Source organism: Camelina sativa, chromosome 15 (assembly GCF_030686135.1).
Source record: "Camelina sativa cultivar CO46 ecotype springtype chromosome 15, ASM3068613v1".
NCBI lineage: Eukaryota > Viridiplantae > Streptophyta > Magnoliopsida > Brassicales > Brassicaceae > Camelina > Camelina sativa.
In genome coordinates, this window is record NC_141894.1 from 11,927,323 (window position 1) to 11,954,950 (window position 27,628).

At 35.7% G+C, this 27,628-nt stretch overlaps 1 protein-coding gene and 1 pseudogene across 1 annotated transcript; both read right to left on the reverse strand.

Annotated features, from left to right (window-relative positions):
• Window positions 1-8,387: 8,387 nt before the first annotated feature.
• Window positions 8,388-9,227, reverse strand: LOC104746599 (uncharacterized). The gene has a single exon (XM_010468119.2). It carries the CDS (start codon window positions 9,157-9,159, stop codon window positions 8,674-8,676), a length of 486 nt encoding a protein of 161 aa, XP_010466421.2. The 5' UTR covers window positions 9,160-9,227; the 3' UTR covers window positions 8,388-8,673.
• Window positions 9,228-26,522: 17,295 nt separating this feature from the next.
• On the reverse strand, window positions 26,523-27,087 carry LOC104790849 (uncharacterized protein At2g29880-like; annotated as a pseudogene).
• Window positions 27,088-27,628: the final 541 nt, after the last annotated feature.

Consider the following 27,628-nt stretch of genomic DNA (forward strand, 5'->3'; position numbering starts at 1 on the left):
ATATATATAAGATATTAATCATTCCCATTGGGTTGAATTAAAAAGTCATGAATCTTCACAAAGTAGTAAAATCCTAACAGAACTTTGATTACTCGAGCGGATTCATATAAATGTATGATCCAATCTAGAGAGATAATATCAAAATGTATGATTTATAGACATCACATTGAAAAGACATATTATAAGTTTCACATCTATCGTCGACATGAAATTAAACAAGATTTACAACATATTGGCACTCGAAAATACATGTGATCAATTGTCCCGTACCAACAAACCAAATTGACATACTAACAAAAACGTTTTTAACTATCCAAAAAAAAAAAAAAAGTTTTAAGTGTTTTTTTACTGTACAAATAGAATCCGAGAGAATTCATCATCAACTTGAGATAAAAACCAAAACAAACCAAAAGTGTGATTGTTTGGGAATCTATGCCAACTTTGGATGTGTCACATGTCATTCCAAAATAAAAATTAAGAAGGCCAAAACAATAATGGGACGATAAGAAAATCTTGTATGATATATTGTACCACATAGCCCCACTCTTTTTATCTCCATGCATGTTGATATATAAACATCTTGCTTGGTTTCTCACGATAAACCTTTCTCACTCCATATTCATTGTATGCGGTCATCCCAAAATAAACATGTAAGCTTTCTAGCAGAAATGTAGCAGAAATGTAATAACGATCGAGTTATAAGATTAAGCTCAACCAAAATTCAGTAAATTTAGAAATTCTACGAATAAATAACTTTAAAAACTCTATTCTGTAAACAACTCACAAGCGTATTTTTACAAGATTTTAATAAATTTAATTATTATTATATCAATATAAATCATTAAACTATATATAAGTTTCAATCAATTTTAAATTCACCATGTAAACGTAATGATATGAGAATAGAATTGGTAAATTGCCATAAACCAAACAAAACAACTACGAGGGGTAAAACAAACAAACAACAACTATCGCAATAAACTTAGAAGATTCATAATTTCGAACTAATTAATGACAACACAGTATTATCAAAAAAAAAATTCCAGTCATAGAAATAGAAAGAATAACTTTGCAGAAAAATAGAAAGAAAATTAAGTTACTTAGTTTCCATTGACACTACAAGAAAACATGCATTTAGAGACTACCATTTGTGACTCTTTTTTTGGTCACAAATAATCGTGACGGTTTTGTGACTACTTTATGACTAATAATTGACTACACATAAGTTAGTGACAATCTCGTCGCAAAATTACGACGAAATGTTGTGGTCTGCACCGTCTCATATATGGGACTATTATAAGACTATTATCCTACTCTATTATTGTGGTCACAAAATAATCGCAAATTGAGACGGATTAAAGACGCTCTTTGTAGTCATGATTATTAGTCCTAAATTTGAAACTTATTTGCAACTTCGACTGTTTGCACCACATCAAGTTTTTACTCATTAGATTGAGAGATCTTGGTTAGAAGTCTTTCACCATGAGGGATTGTAGAATCATATGTACATTTGTTTTACTCTCAATCTTTAAAATTGCTATGATTTTATTTGAAAATATCGTCACAAAATGCTTACACTTTGTGACTATATAGCTACTACCATCTTAGATTGTGACTAACTTGCTTCGTTTTACTAATGCCTAAAGACGCTATTTATATATACAACAACAGAGAATCATAAGATATGTGTTATTTGTTTTTCCATTGATAAGAATTACTTTGGACATTGAATCACTATAAAACCAAAAAAAATCAAATGTTTAGAAAAATTATTTGCATATTTACATAACATGTATATTAGTGTTACATATGATTTTTATGTAATGTCTGTGAATGTTTTGTAATTTTAATTTTACTTACCATATCAAGTTTTTACTTATTAAACTAAGAGATGTTGTTTAAAATTCTAATATAGGCGATTGTAAAAAAGGGTCACAAAACAATCACACTTTGTGACTACTTTTCTATAGTGGTCACGTATTTGTGACTACTTTGCAACGATTGTGCAACTAACACCTGAACATGCGACTGATTTGCTACCATTTACATACTCCTCTCAATTTTAATAGAAATTAAACAATATAGAAATTGAAAATACATTTAAGTATTACATTTCTACATATATTTGAACTACTATCTACATTGAATCTTTGTAACAAAGAAAAAATTCAATATTTTCAGTATTATAATTTTTGATTGTATCTTCTATAACATATGTTATGTATTACATGTGTTATTTAATATGGTTGTGATAGTTGTATATCTTTCAAAAAAAAATTACCATCTTTCTTTCTCTATAAAGAGAGAATTTTACTCTATAATGAGAATATGAATGGTCACAGAGTCACTGATTTATTTTTATTTTCCTATAAATAATCATATAGGTTTGTGACTAATAATAAAATAGTGTCACAAAGTTGTCACAATTTGTGACTATATTGCTACTCTCTTCACAATTTTGTGACTATTTTGCTATCAAATACATGCATGTCTAAATTGCGACCAACTTTGAAAATCCATATTTGATTATAGTAGTCTCATTTGCGTCTCTAAGTGCGACTAGTTTGCGACTAACACCTGAAACTGTGACTGATTTACTTCTTTTTTTTTGTAACTTCTCTCGATTTTTTATAAAGAAAATTTTTAAAATAGAATAAAAAAGGTTAAATTACATATTTATACATATCTTTAGACAATTATGTTCACTTAGACTTTATAAACAAATAAAAAAACTCAAAATTATCATCATTAAAAGTCTATATTTGTATCATCCCTAACATGTATTAAGTGTTACTTGTCTTACTCATAAAATGTTTTGGGGAGGTTGTCTAACATAGAAAAATTACTTATCATTTCTTTGTTTCATCTTTAAAAAGAGTTTTACTCTAAAATCACAATATGAATGATCATAGAGTCCTATATATATTGTTTTGGTTAAAAATAATCATATACTGAGATTAATAAAATAACATCATAAATGGGTTACAGTTTGTGACTACATTGCTACTAACGTATATGTGACCATGTTGCCACTACTTAATATTTTGTGAATCGTAGAGATTTATAACAAAGAAGTCGCAATTTAGCGACTAATTTGTGATGATTTTGATTTTTTGGTGAAATAATAGGCGCCACTTATTCCCTCCTTATATTTTTATGTGTGACTAAAATGAGACTGTTGGAGACGCCAATCTAGAATCAAATACTTTAGGTTTTCATTGTATCTCTCTCGATTTGCTTTTGTTCTCTCCTAATTTTCTCACTTCTCTTTCATCTTTTCTCTCAATTTGATATTTCTCTCTCTTAATTTGCTTCTCTTTTCTCTTAATTGAAACTGAAATCATGGTTGGAAAAGGGAGATCTGTTTTCTGGTCATCTCTTTCGTCCCAATTTCTGTTGAAGATTTTAAGGCTTTGATCCGTGGTTCCGTGAGTGGTGCAGCAAGTCTGACGGAGGATGGCATCGCTCTCTCTCATATCACGGCGGAGCCAAGACGGTGAGTTTGGGTTCCTTCTCATGTCTATCTCTGGATTTGACTACCTTTATAATTGTATTGACACTTACGCAAGTCTCACATTTCAATTCACAGCCTTAAAATGGAAGAAGTAAGATTATTCTGCCTCTGTGAGTATGGTTGATAAGCATACAAATTTACAGCTTTAGTTTCAGCTCTGTCTCTTATGAGGTGCATCAAAACTGTAACTTAGCTTTCTATAATACACCATTATAATTTGGTGAATAATGTATACGAGATGTTCTGTTATTTAATAATGTTTACCTCTCGAATGTTGTTTCAGTCTCATCTCTGTTTCCATGAGTTAGACCATATTCTCAGATCTGATTAGTTCTCGGCTTTAGGATTATGTGAAATTTGGGGTTGTTAAAAACAGAAATTGATACTTGCGTTCTTACATTGTTTTCTGATTACATAGATTTTACATTGTTTTTCCCTTGAGGTCTGATTATTTTTAGCATTATGATTGAAAGTGATGTATTTCAAATCTGGGTGTAATTTGTTTTCCTGTGCTCAGCAGCTAGTTTTTACACAGCTCTAGCTCCGAGGGAAGAAGTCACCACGCTGCACATAATAACGCAGAGAAATCACAACAACAACAAAATTAATTAAGGAGAAAAAAGATGTTGTGGCAAACTTACATTGATGAGCATTTGATGTGTGATGTTGGTGATGGCCAGGGACATCACCTTACCGCTGCTGCTATCGTTGGTCATGATGGTAGCGTTTGGGCTCAGGGTGCCAACTTCCCTCAGGTATAATATCCATTTTCAAGAGCAGCATGGTCGTGAAGCACTGGTTAGTGCTGGTTCACTTCATGTCATGTTCTTTTTTTGTTTTGTTTTGTTTTTACAGTGCTTCTGTTCTTTCAGCTGCATAACATTGAGCATTTGAAAAGCAAAATCGAGAGAGTCCTGCTTTTGAACGGGTAATGTATATATGACTCATTAACACTTCCATTTTTTCTTACTGTCTTTCCATTTTTTTTTAACTCATATGGATGTTTTCTTCAATCCTTTTAGGACGCTCGACGGTCTAAGTTACTATGAAATGAAAATACTCAACTACTCATGTTTGAGATTTCCACAGGTTGGACCGATGTGATGAAGGAGAGGACGAGGCAGTGCAATGAGGTAAAGATTCATCCATGTGTTCCAAATTGTATAACTATATTTCTTCTTTTCTCAAATTTTTCTTGTTAACCACATATCAAGGAATCAATCCCTCTCTTAGAGATGCTGAAGAGAGGCTTGCTGAGCATGGGAAATCTTCAACGGAGAATGCCACATATGACCCATCATGGCGAAACTTCCTCGCGACTGAACTATTTTTTATCTTGGTTGTGATCTTTTGGTTATAGGATTTGGTTGGGTATATGGATGGATAGATGCTACATTTTTTGGGGATAATATAAATCAAAAATTGACATTTTATTTTAGTTTTAATTTAATTTTTTTTAGTTTTTTTTTTAAATTTTAATTTATGATGGTCGCAAATAAGTTGTTGATAATGTGACGTTTTTGCAACTACAGTAACTTAGTCCTAAATTAAACACTAGAAAATTAGTCTTAATTAAGTCCCAAATTTACGACTGCAAAACCCGTCATAACTTAGTCTTAAGATGTGACTCTTTATACAAGTTGTATAGTAGTCGCTTAGTTACTACGTTATTTAGGTGTCACCAAGTGGTCGCAAATTAGCGACCGTTTTGCGACCATTTTAATTTGCGACCAAAAATTAGCGACTACTAAAAACAGTCCTGGATTAGTCTCAAACAGTGACTTTGTGACCATTTAGAGACTATTTCGGTAGTCCCAAATGGCATGTTTCCGTGTAGTGTGAAAAGGTAGTACTATCAAATCTATATTAACATTTTTGAAGTACATTTTCTGTTATGTCCTTTTAATTGTAGTTATTAAAAAAATTATTTACAATCTTAACCCCTAGAAAATTTTCTAAACTAACAATTACATCAGATTTTGTTTCCTAAATATTTTACATTTCATTCATACTAGAAATGTAACAAACTGCAATCAATATTTTATGCAAACAAAAACTATACTATACTAATGACACCTTCTATTCTTTTTATTGAAGATATTCTATCTCTAAATTTTTTGTAAACAAAGAAAACAACAATTTAATTCATATTTTGTTTTTCAAAACATGTTAGCTTCGATTCTTAATGTAGATAAAAATGTTAATATAGATAAAAACTTTGATTCTCATTTTTTAAAATCAATTTGTTGATATATATATATATATATAAACTTAATAAAAATTTAAAATATTATAAATAAAAGCTTATAAAAAGTTTAAAATATTATTCAATGGTTATATAGTATGACGAGTTATGAAAAAGATATGTTGGAATTAATAAAATATCATTAAATTTGTGCATAAACACGGGTTAAACCCTTATTTTATTATTTATCAACAATACTAATATTAGAATATTTGACATATTAAATCAACTTACTTTAACTAAGATTTTGTAAAATAAGTAAATCATTATGAAAATATGACTTAATCATAGCTTATAAATTACATATTATATATTTAAATCCTTTATTTTTTGTTCTAATAACTAAAAAACCAAATAGAATCTCAAACACTTAATAAAACAAATTAAATTTAATAAAAAAATAGTCACATAGTGTACCGTAGGTTAAAAAATAATATTAATATTTTAGCCGTTTGAACGGCTGAAAATTTTAATTATTCCTTAAGCGGCTGAAAATTTTAGTTATTCATTTATTTAAAAAACAATCATAACTTAACAAGCAAATACAATATAAATTATAGATATTAATAAAAATTATTGATCCATAGTATACCACGGGTTAAAATCTAGTTATTTAAATATACATGGAAACACACACAAGACAATTCACAGTCACTTTGACAACTAGATATCTAGTGACTTAACGTATTCATATTTTGTTAACCTTGAAATACTTGGCATTTATGTATTATCTTTTCTAAATCCTACCTACAATTTTGACAGTATACATATATTGTCGACATCTATATATGATAAACGTACATGCATGTGCATTGCATCGGTTACCAGATCCATATTGTACCTGTCAACACATGTTAATTCTAATTTGTAACCTAACATAAATCGAGTTACGCGTAAAAGAAAAAAAATAAATAAATAAATAGATAAATAAATAAAATGAAGTTTCAATAAAAAACTCTTTCCATGATTATTTCGTATTAGACAATTTGTTCACGCAATCTCTAGGCTTTTGCTGACCACAACTCTTCGAACGTAGTTGAGCTTATCCTAGCATGTTTGGTTAAGTAACGTGAAACTCATGTTCCAATTGTCTACTATAATAAATATGTATATATGTGTTCGGCCTGTGATAATTTATAATAGAACATTGACACGTTAAGATTCTTACGGAAATTTTGATCATTTGTATACGGTGTATGTACGTACGTAGATACTGTACATACAAAGTATTTTACAAATACATACGGTACGGTATATATATATTAAATTAACGTATACAAACAAAGTATCGTTTCGTATGACTTCTGTATACGTTTAAATGCATATATATACAAAGTATAGTTACTGTTCAATTACCGTATATAAATTATTTATAAATTATAAACGTCGAAATATATATGCATGATATATATTTATTTAAAACGTATACGAAAAGTCATACATACGGTATATGTGCATAGGTTCATACAAAGTATTTAAATGATCATATCATTATCTTGAACGATTTTGAGTATGTTTAAGTCTAACTCTCAAAGTTTCTGCTCTAGCTAGTCTTTATATCAAAATTAGAATGGTTTGTAACTTAACTTGTTAGGCAAACTCAAACTGGTTGTTGAAGGAAAAAAAAATACTATATTACTCATAGGTTCACTTAAGCAGCCCATTTTGTCTGTTATTCAAAAGTGGGCCTTTCAGGTTTCTCGCTTAGTTTGATCCGCTTGTTTCTTTTTAAGGTTAGATGAGTATGAGCCTATAATTATATCTGCATGACTGTATGGATAAGCAAACTCGAAGATAATGAAGCTCTTATGCCGTGCCTACGTTAAGCAATATGAAGCCTTCGCCTACGGCCTCAACTTTAGAAAAACATTCAGTAGCTTATTATATTATTTTTAGTGCAATTCTAAGAGAAAAGTGTACTATAGAAACGTAAAGGAGCATTTGCCCACGTGATGGTTTTAATAATTTGAATAAATGCTTTGATAATTTTTTTCTCTTTTCTTCTAAACGTGATTGTTTTATATACTGTGTTAGTGATTTTTGTTTGAAATTAGTCATGTAGTTAGAAATTAAAAAGGAAATAATGAACTAAATTCAATTTGGTGATACAAGGTCACTTGATAACGCAAATTAGTTTATGACTGGTAATATTTTTGAGCTATTTATGTGTCCATAACTCAATTGTAATTCATGTACTCAAAAATATTAGCTATAGGTTTTATATATATAAAGATTTTTGATTGTTTATTCACAAAAGGTTATGAAATATTGATTTTGAAATTTTGTTTAACAATCTTATATACAAAACAAAAATTATGTTAAAAATAAAAATTTACATTTATTCTATTTGAGTTTTTTTTTCAGTATACCGCCTCCAGCCTCTATATCTCTAAGCACGGCTCTGCTCTTATGAGTTATGATCTTACCTACATTGGCCAATGTACCATGGTACTATCACTCGCAACTCGCAAGACGTTGTTCTAGATGCGGATTCGAAGAAAGAAACACTTTAATATATGACATGTAGTGTAGTGATTTTGTGATAATATGGCCATTGTGTACTTACGCGAAAATTTTGAAAAAGAAAAAAACAACGACATGCCGTTGTACATATATAAAAGATTCTGATTTTTCAACCACATAACATATATTATACTTTTACAAAATACAGCACACAATGACATGTAATAGTTAATTAGTGCTCTAACAAAAACACAAAGCACCACCAAATATCGTCGGGAATAAACAAACAATATAAGAAAACTAAAAAGGAGAAAAGAAAAAACCAAAATGTTTATGAGACAACATTGGTTAAAAAGTACCAATCAGACAAGAAAATAAAAAGTCATCTTGGGAAAAAAAAAGTCAAAAAGTACTGGAGAAATTGGATTTAGTTAAATATGTATGATAAATTTCAGTAATGATTCTCACTCTCTGGAATGCTTTCTAACGAAGGCCTCCAATTTTCATCAGTTGGTTCCTCTTGATCATCAGCCCTGGAGATGTTTCTGCCACTATCTTTGAGAACATGAACTAAGTGTTGAATGGAGTTGATACCTTTCTTGTGACCCAAGATTTGTCTAAGTGCTTCTTTTGTCACCGTAACTTTTATCCTTACCACCTTAGATTCTGATCCTTCCGTTGATCTTTCACTTTCTTCTTTCCCACTGATACTCGCTTTGCCTTCTTCTAATAACTTAATCAGCGGCTCAGGCTCAAGATCGTCTACCTCTTCTCCAGCGAGGCCATTGTCGTGTCTCAGGCAATTTCCCATTGATATGTCAAATGTGTATGATATAAGAGACATGAGATGGTGAGGGTTGTATTGGTATATATATACAATCCAGAAGGGGAGAGAGAGAGAGAGCACATGAGAGGAGCGATTTATGCGCCGGAGCATTTGCAATGTGTAAGTGAGGTTTTGAAATTTTTTTTTTTTTATTGTGTCGTAATTATTATCTTAGATGTTCTGTCATAACACGGTATATGTCATATAATTATGTAAACTATATAGATAAATAAATTCAATCACATAGGTGGGTCGTTCTTTTATCATGTGTACGTTTTGTCTTGTCACGGTTGCTTGGGTGAGATTATAATATATTTCTCAAATAAATATCTTTATGCATTGTAATGATTTGGCTATTCATCACTAACAATTTAACTATAAAAAGAAGTGTAAATGGAATCAATATAACCATAGTAAACGGATCTGATCTGAAGTTGTATCTCTCTATTAAACAAAAATAATAATGTCATGCTATATCACATATTAATCGTTGACAGAAAAGGTTTTTAAAATAGTTTTGTTTAAGATTACGTTAAGCTACTTTTATAGTTATGAGTTGTTTATGAAAGTAGCTTAACTTAAGTTTTCATTTTACCTAGTTTTAACCCACATAGCAATTTTTTTCAGTCCAACGTAATTCTTAATTATAAAATATATATATACAAAAAAGGAAGGGACCGTAGCAATATCACCGAACTTGACAATTTTTCCAACCACAAATTGATGTGTCATGCTTGCCTCAGCATAATTAACCAGGTCAAAATCTAATTGCAAGGTTTCTTTTTAAAATCCGGTGAACATATTAATGTAACATATATAGACATGTGAACGTAGTATGCGTTAGGTAGGTCGTGCAAGCTCACAAGTCATATACACTTCTCTAAAATTTTTCCAACTGAAGGTTGGGGACCAACGAGGCAACAAATTACATGAAATATTTCAAGAACTTGTAGATTTTAATGCAACTAATTGTAAAATGTGGAATAGGACAGTTGTCAAAATCCACTATCCAGGTTTGAGACTTTTTCAACGGAGTATATATTTTTTTTTCCCTCTATTGTATCTTGAAAAGTTTCTAACCCTTAATATCATTTTCTGTTCGATTCTAGGTATTGCAGTACTGCAGTAGCCATTGATCATAGCATGTAAAAACTCAACTCATATTTCCTTAATTATGCATATCACATTCGGATCCAAGTCAAGAAAAAACTGAATTATCCCTAGCTACTATAGTTTTTGATATATCAAAAATTTCTTTGGTATATTTTCTGAATAAAAAGTATGGTGTAAGGTCCATATCCATCAACGATTATAATAAAACATACAAGCCGTCGTATAAAAATAGATTTTGTCTAATCACGATTTTCTGACCAAATCAAATTCAATTCTAACCGCTGATCGCTTTTCATAATTGAGATTAGAGACCCTTCCATTAATTAGTAAATTAACAAAGGAAGTCCTAATGGAATTAAATAAATTAAAGCCAGTTTATACAAATTTAACTTAGAAACTAACAAAATATCTTATGTGTATTTTAAAAAACTTTTTCTTATTAAGAATATATAGATTGACGTACTTTTGAAAATGGGCCATGCATGGGATGATATGCATATTGCTAAACGGAGAAAGAAAGATAGAGGGTGAAACGCGGAAAAGAGCTGACAATTCGTAAAGAGTGTCTTCCACATGGGATTAATTAGGTCAATTTCGCAATAATTTTCATGGCACTTTCAGAGCCCATTGCATGTGACGTTATCAATTCAATTATTCCACATATACACATTGTCTGATTGTCTCTTGGAGTTAATTTATCCCTATCTGACTAAACGACATTACAGGGGGTGTATTCAACTTGACATTTTAAGTGATTTGTGTAAAAGTTACAAATCTTATGTTATTCAATCATGAATTTTAAAAAATCTCATGAAATTTACTGTTATTGAACTGATGATTTAAAAATCTATTTTAAAATCCACTGTTATTCAAAACAGTTTGTGAATTTGAATTTTAATAAGTTTTAGGGATTATGGAGGATTTGATAGGATTTGTTTAGTTAAAAATATAGAAATCCAAATCTCATGATTTTAGGTGGGATTTGAAAGAAATTTTACTATAAATCATATCAACTTCCCTAAAATCTATCAAAATTCCAAATTTACTAAATCCCATTAAATCCTCCAAAATTATTTTTTGAATACACCCCCGTATTAATTAGCTACTAGATGGTTGATTTATATATATATTTAATACTAAAGTTACTGTTGTAGTCAGTGGCGGATCCATAACATTTTTTTAGGATCCATAACATTTATACATCCTATATAACTTTTTTAAAAAAATTAATATAAATTAAACAAACATAAAAAGAAGTTGTATAATAAATTTAAAAAACTGCAGATTTTTATTTTATTTTTATATTCAATAACATTTTATCACTATTTTATTTATCATTTTATCAAATATCACTATAGAAAATAAAATAATATGATTTACAAGTTTTAAGGATGAAAACTAAATTTAAAAAAACCAGACAAAAAAGTGATTTGTCTAACTAGAGAATTTTCCATAATATCAATTAATCACAAAATAGTTATTTACTGTAAACATGTTTGATTTTAGAATTGTAAAAAACCAAAATGTAACAGTAAGAAAAAATAGTTGACGAGGAAAAAATCATTTCAATGATGCTCTAAGTAATCTATCGTCAACTTTCTTAATAATTCGCATGTATCCTTTACAACAAAAAAAGAAAAAAAATTATTGGATGCATATGCGAAAATAAAATTTTGAGAATTTATTAAAAATGCCCTTTTGATATACCCCTTTTCAAAAATACCCTCTTTTCTGGCCATTTTTATTTTTGCCCTCTTTTAATTTTAATAACCATTTTACTCTTAGATGAAAATTATTTTATTCAATAAAAAGAAAAACAAAATTTTCCTGCCAAAAAATTTCCGACATATTTTCCCGCCAAAAATTTTTCGAAAAAATATTCCCGCCAAAAATTTTTTTGTCAAAAAAATTTTGATAAAAAATTTCGAACAAAAAAATTTTCCTGCCAAAATTTTCCTGCCAAAAAAAATTTACAAGGTTTTTCTACCTTATAAAAGCCTTATAAACATCTTATAAACACTTTGTAAAGACTTTTACAAGATTTTTTAAAGAGTTTTAAAAGGTTTTTTAAACAACTTGTAAACGTTTTTACAAGATTTTTAAAAGGTTTTAAAAGGTTTTTAAAAGGTTTTTAAAAGGTTTTCAAATAGTTTTTTTAAAAAATTTTAAAAGGTTTTTAAACACCTTATAAACGCTTTTACAATGTTTTTAAAAACCTTGTAAAAGTTTTTATAAGATTTTTAAAAGGGTTTTAAAAGGTTTTTAAACACCTTGTAAACGCTTTTAAAAGGTTTTTAAACACCTTGTAAACGCTTTTAAAAAGTTTTTAAAAGCGTTTACAAGGTGTTTAAAAACCTTTTAAAAGCATTTACAAGTTTTTTAAAAGCATTTACAAGGTTTTTAAAAGCGTTTACAATGTGTTTAAAAACCTTTTAAAAACCTTGTAGACACTTTTAAAAACTTTTAAAAGCGTTTACAATGTTTTTAAAAAGTATAAATTTCAATATTTTTGGCGGGAAAAATTTTCGTTTTTGGCGGGACAATTTTTTTTGGCGGGAAAAAATATTTTTTCGGGAAAATTTTTCAATTTTGGCGGGAAATTTTTTTGGCGGGAAAATATTTTCGATTTTGATGACTGTACATTTTTGCTGTCACTCAAAAAGGGTAATTTGGTCATTTTGTATATAAAGAAGGATAGTTTTAAAAATGGTCAACATGAAGGAGTATTTTTAAAAAGGAGTATGGAAAAAGGGACATTTTTGGGAATGCCCCTAAAATTTTAGGTAAGTCTTTTAATTTAATTTTTTTGGGATGATTTTTTGTTTGTTTTTTAATTACACTGGTTTAGATCTAGGCACAACTTTTGTTTCTAGTTAGGGTGTGGCACCAATTGGACCAAACATAAAATGTATAAAGGAAAAAAAAACAGTGTGGGGCACGTGCCCCACCCTCTCTTGCCTTGCATCTGCTCCTGGTTGTAGTTCATGTACGCTAATATGTATTTTTTTTCTTTTCTTTTTTTGCTAATATGTATTTACGTATATATTAGAAAAAATAAATTTTATTTAGTCAAAAACGATTAATAACAACTCATTATCAACCCATAATTTATTAAATAAGAAAAATAATCAATTTGTGGTATAATAGTTTGTATTTTTGGATAATTATGGAATAATCAACAAAACAAATTACAAGTATATATGATATACGATGTTTTACTCTGTGGAAATGAGTTTAGATGTATTGAGGAAATTACTCATTTTTTCTTTAAGAATTCGTCATAGCATATATGAGGTATTGTCATAAAACATGGATAAAATCATACAATTTAATAATTTATGTTATTTCAACCAAATATATCGGATAAATGAGTCCCTTTCGTCCATATTTGGGCTTTACAAGTAAATTTCTGTGAAGAGCCAAGATGGGCTTTATATAGGTATGTAAAAGGTGCTTATTTGGAGTGATCAAGAAGAATTATGCATTTGTTGGACTTTGTAGTTTTTTTGGGGGCAAAATGAATAAACCAGAAACTGCATATGTTTCACCACCTATTATAGAACTTTCTTCAATTATATCATGGTAAATGCTTGATGTCCTCATCCTTATTTATTTCCAAAAAGTGAGAAGTTTTTTAATTTGCTTTAAAAACCTAAAGAAGTGGGAGATGAAGGCAATGATTGGTAACTAGGTTTCAGCTTTTTACCGACAAAAAAAAGGTTTCAGCTTTTTTTTTTTAACTCTTGAATGAGTGGCTTTTTATAGACTTTTACAAAGTTATTTTTTATTTTGTCAATTTCATTTAAGCTCTTCGACGTTTTGTTAACTTACAGCTGAATCTTGTTAAGAGCAAGAGATAGAACTATTATTAACACTTCCCTACTCAAGAGTGTAATTTTGTTAGTAAACAAATATCAAATAACTTAAAATTATTACCTTGAATGATATAATGTAAATACAAATTCCTTACATATATATTTAAAATATCTTCTAAGCTCTAACATCACGAATACGGAATATATTTTTTTTGTCAAAACCCAACCCAGTGGCGGATCCAGGAAGAAAAATAATATAGGGCACAAAAATTATATTACTTTTTAAAAAAATTTCTAGTAATACATAACATAGAAAAATATAAATTTTTTGATAAATAAGTGCATGTTGAGGGATTTGAACCCTTGACCTTTCAAGTAACATGGGACACTCTTCCCAAATGAGCTAAGAAATTGATGTTATTAGCACATCACTTAAACGATTTTTATAAAGGTGTATGGAGCACGTGCTCCACCTAGTGCACACGTAGATCCGCCCCTGACCCAACCGGTATCATTAAATTAAGCATCGGTATAGTACTGGGTAAAAGAAACTAATGTCGATTTAGCTACCCTATCGGCTTTTTGGTTAAATCTCTTCTAACAAAAGTAAATGAACCAAATTGAAAGATAGTTAAAGGATGTCGTGTTGAATCCTGTAGAGCTCCTTCGAGGAAAACTCCGAATAAAGTGCTTTGATCAACTGCTGTGAATCTGAAGCAAACGTAATTCTCGTAATATCAAAATATCTTCTAAGCTCTAACATCACGAATACGAAATATATGGAACTAAAACCCTACTAACACAAATCCGTGTAAACATTTGGAAATTGTGTTGTTGTTTACATAGAAAGAACAGTGCTACTCTCGTCTAGATTCTCTCTCCTAGCCAATTTCCAAAAAAGTCTCTCAAGGATAAGCAGTGATCCCTACAAGAATTGGGTTCCAAGTGAGATCAGAACTCCTCTAATTCAATTTTTGATCATAATTGCATCTACTTTATTGGTTGGAGTTTATTAATTTCATCCAAATAATTTCATCAAAGACTGTACTGTAGCTTTTGGGATCACTTCCATCCGCTTTATGGTTGATTTATAATTTCAGTTTGATACATTTAATTTGTGGACATTATTATATTTAAAATAAATACAATAAGAAAAACATGTTTCTTGGCTTTATGGTCGATATCGACTATTGTCTAGAGAAACAGCGATTGGTTTTAAATCATCTAAGCAAATGTTATACTAGTAGGTTTCGCCTTGGTACCGTATCTTTATACCATATCCCATGCATGGATCGTTGAATCAAAACATGTATATTCCGCCAAGATGAACTTTATATAAGTATGTGTATATACTACAAGCAATTCTTAATATAGTTTCTTGGGGGGCATTAAACTATGGACAAACCATTTCTATTCTGTAACATGCTTATTAAACGTAGCAATGGCATTGGGTTGAAAATTGGAATGAGTGACTGAGAAAGAATGGGGACGTGTACCAGTACTTGCATGCAGACTATTGGTGAACAATTTTATTTGCAATCATTTATATCCACATAATATCAAAATTTACAATACATAAACACACTAGTACGTTTGCTTTCATGACTATACCAACTTCTGTAGCCGACCTACGTTTTAAGAAGAAGGGGGTGTAACTACCCCTGTAAAGACTATAATGTTGTTTCGGGCATCGTACAAAATGCGTTTGCACCTACGTATTTGGTTGTCTATGTCTAGTTTGATCCGACTCCATATGATCATTCTTTTATTCAGTTTGAATAATTATTTTTTCATGAAAGATTTTTTTTCTTTTCCGCATTTCTTTTCAAGATTTATTCATATTTTTGAGTAAAGTGTCAGGATCGTACTTTAGCTAGTGTCTTTGTCTAGAGTTTAAGCAAATTAGTTTCATAAATTAAAAAGACACTAACGTAGATTACTAATAAAATTTGTAAGATTAACACCAAATACAATACTTTCTTCCAACCTATACCCATGAGCGCATATATGTGGTATAGAAATTAAGTAACGATAAATTTTACTTAGAGTAGAGTTTGGGTAGTTGTTGAATTTAGGTAACTGCAAGCATTATTAATATTGATTTCTTTTTAGGAGAGATAATTTAGTAAAGGCTTGTTTCACGACAAAAAGAAAACAAAAAATAAAGGCTTGTTTCAGCTCTAAAAGATGTATGGATGTAGGCCTGAAAATTCCAAATTAGAATAAGGAAAAAAATGATAACCATTTGCTAAATGATCATTCCTTAAAAGTGTGAATACTGTTTTTTTTTATCATCCAAAAAATAAAATAAAATATATAGATAGTAGAGGAAATCATTAATAAATATAGCTAGATTTTACTAGTGCTCTAAAAAGTGGCTTAGCTAGATTTTACTAATGCTCTAGATTTTAAGCATTTAGACAACGTCCAAACAACCGTTTCAACCTGCTAAAACTGCATAAGCCTTGTATTAATGCATTTTGTTTCCAATTTCTAACTAAATGTATCAAATTAAACTCAACTTACATAATTTTGTTAAATATATATGCTTCCAGTAAAAAATAATTAAATATTGACCCGTATGTTTTAATCATTTAGGCCATGATTGATTATTGGTTTTTGATTTTTTGGTTTTTAATTTTTGCAATAAAATTTAATTTTATTTTTGCTACTTTTTATTTACAAAAGAAAAAAAAAATGGAGAAGGTCATGAGTGTTTTCTTAAAATCCTTAATTTAGTGGATTTTGGTTTCTATTAAGAATTGTAAATAAAACCTAAAAACTAGTTTTCCTTTTTTTTAGAGAATCTATTTTGGCTAAGATCTTGAATAGAGAAAAATGGAGTTTTAGAAAACAAAATCCAAAAACTATTGTAAAATCTACTACGGGGGGTGTATTCAACTTGACATTTTAAATGATTTGTGTGAAACTTACAAATCCTATGTTATTCAATCATATATTTTAAAAAGTCTATTAAAATCCACTGTTATTAAACTGATGATTTAAAAATCTACTTTAAAATCCACTGTTATTCAAAATAGTTTGTGGATTTGGATTTTAATGATTTTTGAGATTATGGAGGATTTAGGTGGGATTTGTTTAGGGGGGTTATTGGATCCTTGATTTTAATGGATTTAGAAATCCAAGTTAAATCATGTGTTATTCAATCATTCATTTTAAAATCTTTATTAAAATTATGTGTTATTGGATCTATGAATTCTAAATCCTAATTAAAATCACCCCTTATTCATTATTAAAGATTTGAGTATGGATTTGATTTCATATTGGATTTGGATGGATTTGAAAATATGTTTTACTTATAAATATAGAGAATGGAATCCTTGGTCTCCACCTAGTTATTTGGGTGGATTTGGAAAAAAAATTACAATACGTAATAATAATAAAAGCTACGAACAAAACAGTGTTCATGCACGAACATTCTTAAAGATTGTTCTTAAAAACACAGCAAAACAAAGAATGACATGGTAATAATAAAAAGCATAACAGTACGTAACATGATAATCATGATAAATATCGGACATGATAAATATCGGTCATGTAAATTATTATGAAGCACCTAATAATTATAGTAGAAGACAAAAATCATGAAGCACCTAATAAAAATAATTCAACTTATAAAGAGAAAGCAGAAAGGGTGATCGCCTAATAATAATTAACACTCCATCACGTTACGCTTAATCCAACCATGACGTTCATCAGTGGACATGCTAACAAAGACTTCTTTCATTCCTAATTGATGAATCACTTTGACTGCATCGTAACAAACGTTTTCTTCCAAATTAGGAACTTCTTTGATAGCTTCTGAAACAACCCTTCCCATTTTTTTTTTTATACCTTAATTTACTAGTGGTCCCATACCCACTAACATCCTAACAACAATCAATAACCGCGGATAACCAAATAAAACAATTCCATTAATCCATTAAAATTCCAATAACCAATAACACCAAAATCCAAACAAGGAAATAACCAAAAGCTAAAATCCTACAATGTTCCAATGACTTAATCTAGCAACCTAACAACAGCTAGACCACAATCAATCAAGCCTCTAGAACATCCTCCTCTTCATCGCCTTTGATTCCACGATCACACTTTTCCTTTACCTGCACATCACAAACAACAATTGAGATGCGTAAGTATTATCATAAATACTTAGTGAGGCCGTCCTCCCATCTACTAGGTTATACACACAAGCATATGAGACCCTCAAGTTATGCAAGCAAACAAAACACAAGCAATACATCAAACCAGGAATACAAGTCTCGGTTGAGACTAGTGTCGATCGATGCCACCAGAAAGTGTCGACCGATGCTGAACCAAAAGGTGTCGACCGATGCCACAAGGGTGTCGACCGATGCTGTCACCAACAGTGTCGACCGATGCTCGAATGGTGTCGATCGATGCCATATCTGCAGACGCGAACTGCGCGAACACGAACGACGAATCCCGATTCTAAACCATCCCGAATCCGTTCCAAACTCACCCAATTACCTCAGAAATCACTGGGAATCACAAAAGCAACGAACCCAAGCAACAAAACAACACAAACAGCAAAGAAAACACACAAACAAGAGAGATCTCATGCTTAGATCAACCATGGTCAAGCACTCACCTCAAGAACAGGAAGATTGGATTGAGAAACGTGGAAAAAAACACCTCCAGAAGCTCCCCCTTCGTTTCCAGCAACAACTAACCCTCCTACAGCCTCAGATCTCTCCAAAAACTCCAAGAACAAGCCCAGAAAGTCACAAAAACGTTTCTCTCTCTTTTCTCTCTTTCTTTCACTAAGCGGCGACCAAATAACTCCCCAAAAACCCTTAAACTCGTCCTTAGACGCTTATAACACGATTTAGGGATTTAATTGAACCAAACCGAACCAATTCGGCAATTAATCAAACCGGCCGAACCCAGAAATTAGTGGTGTCGATCGATGCCACTAGGGTGTCGATCGACACTCCTTTCAAAATCACAAAATCCGGTTCGCGGATTTTACAATTCTCCCCCACCAATATGGATTCGTCCCCGAATCCCGCAATACCGTCCAACTGCCAAGGACCTCCGTGCCACCGTCAGTACGGCCCGCATGTCCCCAGACCGGACTAAACACCATCAGCCAAGGTTTCCTGTTCCACTGTCGTAACAGCCCGCACACCTCCGACTGACCCTCGAGGTCTCCCTCTAGCCAATATACTCGCATCATAACCACTATTTGCTCACAACTCAGTGCTTCCCCCGTCCGTGGTCGCAACCAACGAATCATGCCGGCTCGCTATCAGGCCAACCGCCTTAAGCTACGGCATCCAGGAAGTCACTCACACACACTCCCCCCGCTCTCGGGTCGCAACCCTCGAGACATACCGGCTCACTGCCGAGCCTCGGCTCACAGCTACGGTATCCAGGGAGCCTCACATATCCCGCTCTTGGGTCGTCACCCTCAAGCGCGCTCTTGGATCGTCATCCGAAGCAACATACCATTCCCACTCTCTGGCCACAAAGTCCATCGAGCTATCGGTATCACGTGAGTTGGGCCCGCACGGCCTTGAGCAAAACAAACACTGATGCCAACGAGTATCTCCCGGCTAGATCTACCTCAACATTTCCATAAAACTTTCCCTTTTTAGAAACTTTCTATTTATGGAAACCTTCCTTTTGTGGAAACTTTCTATTTATGGAAACTTTCCAAAAATAGAAACCCGAGCTATTTCTTTTTTCCCATGACAACAACAGTCAAACATAAAGAAAAATACTCATCTTATTAATCTCAAAAATGTCATAATCGTTACAATCTCAACGAAATTACATCAGAAAAAGCAAAAATACAACAACCAGAGCCATCAACCCGCATCCCGAGCACCACCTCATCTTGATACTTAGTCGCACAACCAACCACCCCTAAGCGACCAAATATCAAGAGAGATGGGCTGGAATACTCCGTACCCGCTCCAGCCACAGACTACAACTCGGACCCGGCTAGACAAGCTCAAGTCGCGGTCTGCTTCTTAAACCACTTCTTAAACCTTGCCTTCATCCTCGCCTCGGGCTCCCAAGTCTGCTCCTCTACTCCGTCACAGTCCCACAAGACTCTCATCAAAGGAATCTTCTTCTTCCGAAGTTCCTTGACTCTCCTCTCGAGCACCCTCACTGGTCTCGCCTCTAAAGTCATGTTAGGCTGAAGATCCTCAGGAATCTTAGCCAACAACTGATCACCCTCGTGAAGACACTTCCTCAGCATCGACACATGAAATACCTTGTGGAACGCACGCATAACCTCAGGCAACTCCAACCGGTATGCCACTGGTCCCACCCGCTCAACCACTCTGAACGGACCCATGTACCTTGGACTCAACTTAGTCTCTGTCAATGACCTGTTCGGACCCTGCAACATGGCCATCTTGAGGTACACTCTATCACCAACCTGAAACTCAAGATCCTTTCTCCTCTTATCAGCATAGCTCTTCTGCCGATCCTGAGCCTCCTTCATGTTCAGCCTTAAAACCCGAATCTTCTCCGAGGTCTCCTGAACAAAATCTGCACCAAATATGCTCCTCTCCCCCACCTGAGTCCAACATAATGGTGTACGACACGGCCTCCCATACAGGGCCTCATAAGGAGCCATCCCAATACTAGCCTGGTAGCTGTTGTTATAAGCAAACTCCACCAAGCTCAAGTGATCTGCCCAATGACCACCCCAATCTAGCACACACATCCTCAATAAATCCTCCAAAATCTGGATCGTCCTCTCTGACTGACCGTCAGTCTGAGGATGATAGGCTGTACACATATGCACCTTCGTGCCCATCTCCACCTGAAATGCCTTCCAGAACACCGAGGTGAACTTGGAATCTCTATCAGACACAATACTAGCAGGCACACCGTGCAATCTGACTATCTCCCTCACGTACTTCTTGGCCAAAACCGCTGCTCCATCAGTTTTCTTGATGGCCAGAAAATGCGCAGACTTAGTCAAACGGTCCACAATGACCCAAATAGCATCAAACGTCCTCGACACAGGCAAACCTACCACGAAGTCCATCGTGATCAAATCTCACTTCCACTCTGGAATGGGTAAACTCTGTAATAAACCACCAGGAACCTGATGCTCCGCCTTCACCAGCTGGAAAGTATCACACTTCGCCACCCAGTCAGCTACGTCCTTCTTCATCCCGACCCAGTGATAATACCTCTTGAGGTCACGGTACATCTTGGTCGCTCCTGGATGAATAGAAAACTTGCTCGAATGAGCCTCTCTCAGTATCTCCTGCCTCAAATCCTCACCCTTGGGCACACAGATCCGACCATGCACAAGGATAGTACCATTAGCAGAAACCTGATACTCTGCACCCGCAGCCTTAGAGGCATTCACCAGCCCCTCATCGCTCTCCTGAGCTAACCTCACTCTACTCAACAAATCCGCTCTATCAGCTGCCTCCAAACCCAAAGGTTCCTGTGAGATAGCACACAAACTCAATGCACTAATCTCACCTACCAACGCCTCCATATCCTGCTCCTGAGCCGAAGCCACCCGCTTCCGACTCAAGGCATCTGCAACCAGATTAGCTTTACCAGGATGGTAAGCTATGTCCAAATCATAATCCGCTACTAACTCCATCCAACGCCTCTGCCTCAAATTCAGCTCAGGCTGAGTAAAAATGTACTTCAGACTCTTGTGATCTGTAAATACCTGTACCTTCCCACCATACAGATAGGATCTCCAAATCTTAAGAGCAAAGATCACTGCTGCCATCTCCAAATCATGAGTAGGATAATTAGCTTCATGCTTCCGCAACTGCCGCGAAGCATAAGCTATAACCTTCCCCTGCTGCATAAGTACACAACCCAACCCCACTCTAGAAGCATCTATATACACAACATAAGGCTCGTCCTGCTCAGGCAGTGCTAACACCGGCGTGGTAGTCAACATCTGCTTGAGACTTGCAAAACTTGCCTCACACTCTGGTGACCACACAAATGGGACATCCTTCCCTGTAAGCTTAGTCATCGGCTGAGCCATACTCGCGAAACCCCGAACAAACCTCCTGTAGTAACCTGCTAACCCCAGGAAACTCCGAATCTCAGTGGCACTCTGCGGCCTCGGCCACTCCCTGATGGACTGAATCTTCTCTGGATCCACTGAAACTCCCTCAGCTGAAACAATATGACCCAAGAACCCCATCTCACGCTGCCAAAAACTGCACTTACTCAGCTTAGCAAACAACTTCTGCTCCCGCAGCTTCTCCAACACTGCTCTCAAATGTACTGCATGCTCCTCAGGACTCTTAGAATATACCAGGATGTCGTCGATGAAAATGATGACTGACACGTCCAGAAACTCCTGGAACACGCTGTTCATCAATCTCATAAACGCAGCTGGCGCATTTGTCAACCCAAACGGCATCACCACAAACTCATAGTGCCCATATCTCGTCCTGAAGGCTGTCTTCCTCACATCTGCCTCATGTATAGGAATCTGATGATAACCTGAAGCCAAGTCGATCTTGGAGAACCAAGTAGCACCCCTCAACTGATCCAACAACTCATCAATCCTCGGGAGAGGGTACTTGTTCTTCACAGTAACTCGGTTCAAACCCCGATAGTCAATACACAACCGAAACCTCCCATCCTTCTTCTTAACAAACAACACCGGAGCTCCCCACGGTGAACAACTAGGACGGATAAAACCCTTGCCCAACAAATCCTCCAGCTGCTTCTTCAGCTCTGCCATCTCTGCTGGAGCCATCCTGTAAGGAGCTTTGGATAACGGCATCATCCCCGGTTCCAGCTCAATAGTAAAAGGATCCGACCGAGATGATGGTAATCCCTGCAATGACTGGAACACATCCTCAAAGTCCTCCACAACCGGAATACCGCTAACCGTAGACTTCCCCACTGACTCTGGCATAGATATAGTAACCAGATAGGCCTCACGGCCCTTCTTGATCATCTTCTCTGCCTGAACGGCTGAGATCACGAGACTCCCCGAAGTCGGTCTGATACCCTGAAAAACCAACTTCCCTCCTGGACGCTCAAACTCCACTCTACCCCGATAGCAATCCAAATGCACCTTATGCCGATGCAACCAATCCATACCAAGAATAATGTCATACAACTCCACTGGACTGATAAGCAAATCCGCTGGCCACGACTCTCCTGCGATCTGAATATCAACTCCTCCAGCTCGTCCAATAACCCTCAGGAACTTGCCTCCAGCAATTCTGACAACTCCTGAACGCTCTCCAGAATCCCCTCTGATCCCCGCACTCACGGCACACTCCGGAGTAATGAAGCTATGAGAAGCTCTAGAATCAAACATAACATGGGACTTAAACCCGCCCACCAACAAGGTCCCTACACAAACCTCATGTGTTGAGAACCTAACACTTGACCACAAACAAAAAAAAATATAATCTGAACTATTGAATTGACTAAGTTCGAATCTCAGAAGTTATACCTGTGATCGCTCCTGCACTAGTGCCACCGGGCTCCTGAGTCGAGTACACCTGAGTCGTCGGCTCAATCCAACCCACCGGCTGCACACCGTGCTGCACACCCTGCTGCACCCCTGGCTGAGCTCCAGCCTGCAACACTGCTACTGCCCTCTGCTGCAACTTGGGACAACGAGGCTTGATATGCCCCGTCTCTCTGCAGTAGTAACACACCCGAGTATCTGTCCGCGGCTCCGTCACCGCCCGCTGCTCTGTCACTGCCCGCTGCTCACCTCTCTGTGGACAGCTAGTCACCTTGTGGTCCCTGCTACCACACCCAAAGCATTTCGCACCCCCGTGCCTCGATCTCTGCATAACATCAAACTTCCTCTTCTGCCCCTGCGCAGGCTTGACGCCCTTGCTAGGAACAGAAAGCGGCTGAGACTGCTGTGGCTGCACCGAAGAACTGACCACAACCACCTGTGACCTCAAGTCATCCTCTATCCCAGCTGCAACCTCAACCAACTCTGCTCTCGTAGCATAGCTCCTCACTCTGCACCGAGTCCTCAAATCATCCCGCAGAGCCAACAAAAACCTCCGCACCTGAGCCGCCTCTAGCTCCCATGCCCTGCCTGCATACCCCACATGCCGACTGAACTCTGCATCCAGCTCCCGCCCTGTACGGTCCCCCTGAGTCAAATCCAAGAACCGTGCCTCCATACGATCAAGAGCCTCCTGAGGAAAATACTTGGAGTTAAACTCCCCCACAAAATCTCCCCAAGACATACCCCGCTGCACTCTCCGTGCTGTCACCGACCTCCACCACACACGAGCATCTCCTGACAAGTAAAACACTGCCAGATCCACCCTGTACCGGTCGGGACACCTAAGCGAAAGGAAAATATCCTCCATCCGCTCTCTCCACTCATCCGCTACACTCGGATCGGTACTTCCTGAGAAATACCCTGCTCCCACATGCCGCAGCTGCTCCATCATCCGCACATACTGAGCATCCACTAGCTCGGCCCCCGGCTGCACACCTGCCTGCAAACCCGCCACAGGCTGCACCGCTGGAACCTGCCCACCACCTACTGGCGGCACTACCGGATCCTGCCCACCAACCACTGGCGGCACTACTGGATCCTGCCCCCCAACCACTGGCGGCACAACTGCTGGAAGTCGCTGTAAAACCTGAGCTAGCAAGTCCATCAAGACATCCTCCCTGCCTGGAGCACCTCCCGCTGCAACCCCCACACCCGGGGCAACACCGTGACCGACACCGGGCCCATCCGCCCTGCCGTCACCCAAACCAGCCTGGTCTCCAGACACACTAGGATGAACCTGGGACTCCGTCACCTCCTCACTGGCCATGCTCTGGGTCACACTCACACTGGCCTCAGGAACCTGACCTCGTCCCCGACCCCGACCACGACCACGCCCACGACCACGACCGCGACCAACAGCATCCTCACCCCTAACCATCTGTATCATCCAAGAACAGAAGGCTAAGCAAACAATAGATCCAATACACAAAAACACAACTTACCGTGGAATCACAAAACAGGCTCGAAGAGGATGTTCTAGGACTTCATGCCACACTCAATTGACCGACTCACACAATCAATCATAGCATGGAATCCTAAACATCAAGAGCAAAAGCACAATGAACCCTAGACCTAGAACCGTAAGGGCTCTGATACCAAAATGAAACAACCCTTCCCGTTTTTTTTTTTTTTTATACCTTAATTTACTAGTGGTCCCATACCCACTAACATCCTAACAACAATCAATAACCGCGGATAACCAAATAAAACAATTCCATTAATCCATTAAAATACCAATAACCAATAACACCAAAATCAAAACAAGGAAATAACCAAAAGCTAACATCCTACAATGTTCCAATGACTTAATCTAGCAACCTAACAACAGCTAGACCACAATCAATCAAGCCTCTAGAACATCCTCCTCTTCATCGCCTTTGATTCCACGATCACACTTTTCCTTTACCTGCATATCACAAACAACAATTGAGATGCGTAAGTATTATCATAAATACTTAGTGAGGCCGTCCTCCCATCTACTAGGTTATACACACAAGCATATGAGACCCTCAAGTTATGCAAGCAAACAAAACACAAGCAATACATCAAACCAGGAAAACAAGTCTCGGTTGAGACTAGTGTTGATCGATGCCACCAGAAAGAGTCGACCGATGCTGAACCAAAAGGTGTCGACCGATGCCACGAGGGTGTCGACCGATGCTGTCACCAACAGTGTCGACCGATGCTCGAATGGTGTCGATCGATGCCATATCTGCAGACGCGAACTGCGCGAACACGAACGACGAATCCCGATTCCAAACCACCCCGAATCCATTCCAAACTCACCCAATTACCTCAGAAATCACTGGGAATCACAAAAGCAACGAACCCAAGCAACAAAACAACACAAACAGCAAAGAAAACACACAAACAAGAGAGATCTCATGCTTAGATCAACCATGGTCAAGCACTCACCTCAAGAACAGGAAGATTGGATTGAGAAACGTGGAAAACAACACCTCCAGAAGCTCCCCCTTCGTTTCCAGCAACAACTAACCCTCCTACAGCCTCAGATCTCTCCAAAAACTCCAAGAACAAGCCCAGAAAGTCACAAAAATGTTTCTCTCTCTTTTCTCTCTTTCTTTCACTAAGCGGCGACCAAATAACTCCCCAAAAACCCTTAAACTCGTCCTTAGACGCTTATAACACGATTTAGGGATTTAATTGAACCAAACCGAACCAATTCGGCAATTAATCAAACCGGCCGAACCCAGAAATTAGTGGTGTCGATCGATGCCACTAGGGTGTCGATCGACACTCCTTTCAAAATCACAAAATCCGGTTCGCGGATGTTACAGGTTCCCATACATTATTTCTTTTCTTCTCGACCTCTCTTTGTTCAGCTTCTCTTTGTTGTCTTGTTTCTCTTTCTTGTATTAGATCGAAGAGTTTATGAGTTACTGTTGTCAATGAATTCATCTCAGCATGGACATCTGTTTAACCTTCAGATTGACTTGATGGTTCACTTACATTGTTAGTATTGGTTCTATGCTTCTTTCTTAAAGGTAGTTTGTCTAGAGGGCCCCTTGCATTGCTGCATACAAAAGACGAAGGTGTTTCATGGTCTTCCTCGACATCCATAGAAAAATCTTCAGTAGAACTTGTTTGCTTTTTTCCTGCAGTTCCACTTGTTTCAGCATCTGTACCATCACCTAATCCAATAGCATTCCCACCGGTTGCTACGTTGTCCTCAAATATGATTTTGAGATCATCAAATTCTTCAAACGTTTCATTTTGGAATTTTTTGAAATTCGGATGCCCCTAAAATAAAAGAAAAATAATTTAGCATAATTACAAATTTCAAAGTTTATTTGCTTATTATCGTATAATTTTCACCATAAATAAATCCAAATAATTAAAAAATTGATACAACCTTCCATATTCTTTTTAGGGTTATATTAGAAAAACATAAGAAAAGCTAAAGTTTATATAGTTTACCTTTACATAATTAGCCCACACCTCAGCTGAAGCCGTAAACCTTTTTGTGCTTGGATCCCATCCAAACCCGGAGCTGCAACGAAGAAGATCAAGACCAGTATTGTATTTTCCCTTCAAGGTCTTCATTCTGTTTAGGTAGTGTTTATGAAGTTTGCCACCCCCATGTTTTTCATTAATAACAGGCAGTATTCTTCTTTCCACTGTAAACTTGCTAAATACACCACTTGAATCACGCCAACCCGCAGCAACACCGTCTAATAGTAAATCTATTAACGTTCTTGTTTCCTGTGGAGTCCATGGAAGGTAAAGATTTTTTTCTCGATCTTCTTGTGATTCACTCATTGTTTTTTTGTGGGTTAAAGTTTTGTGCTACACCTGTGACACAAAAAAAACACAACTCGTAAATCTTCTCTTGCAAGTAAATAACATGATAATTAAACAGAATCAAGCAAAGTTAACAAATATTGCACTACAAGTAATATAGTAATATAAGTGAGATTGCACGTAAGTGAGCATACACTACAAGTAATATAAAAACTAAAAAGTTAACAAAGACACTTACAAACTAAAAAGTTAAGAACTATATGGCCGAGACGTAGGTGCTCCAACTCTTTCTTATAATAATGAAGAAGTATCGATGGTGATCCAATAATATATAGTGTTTTTC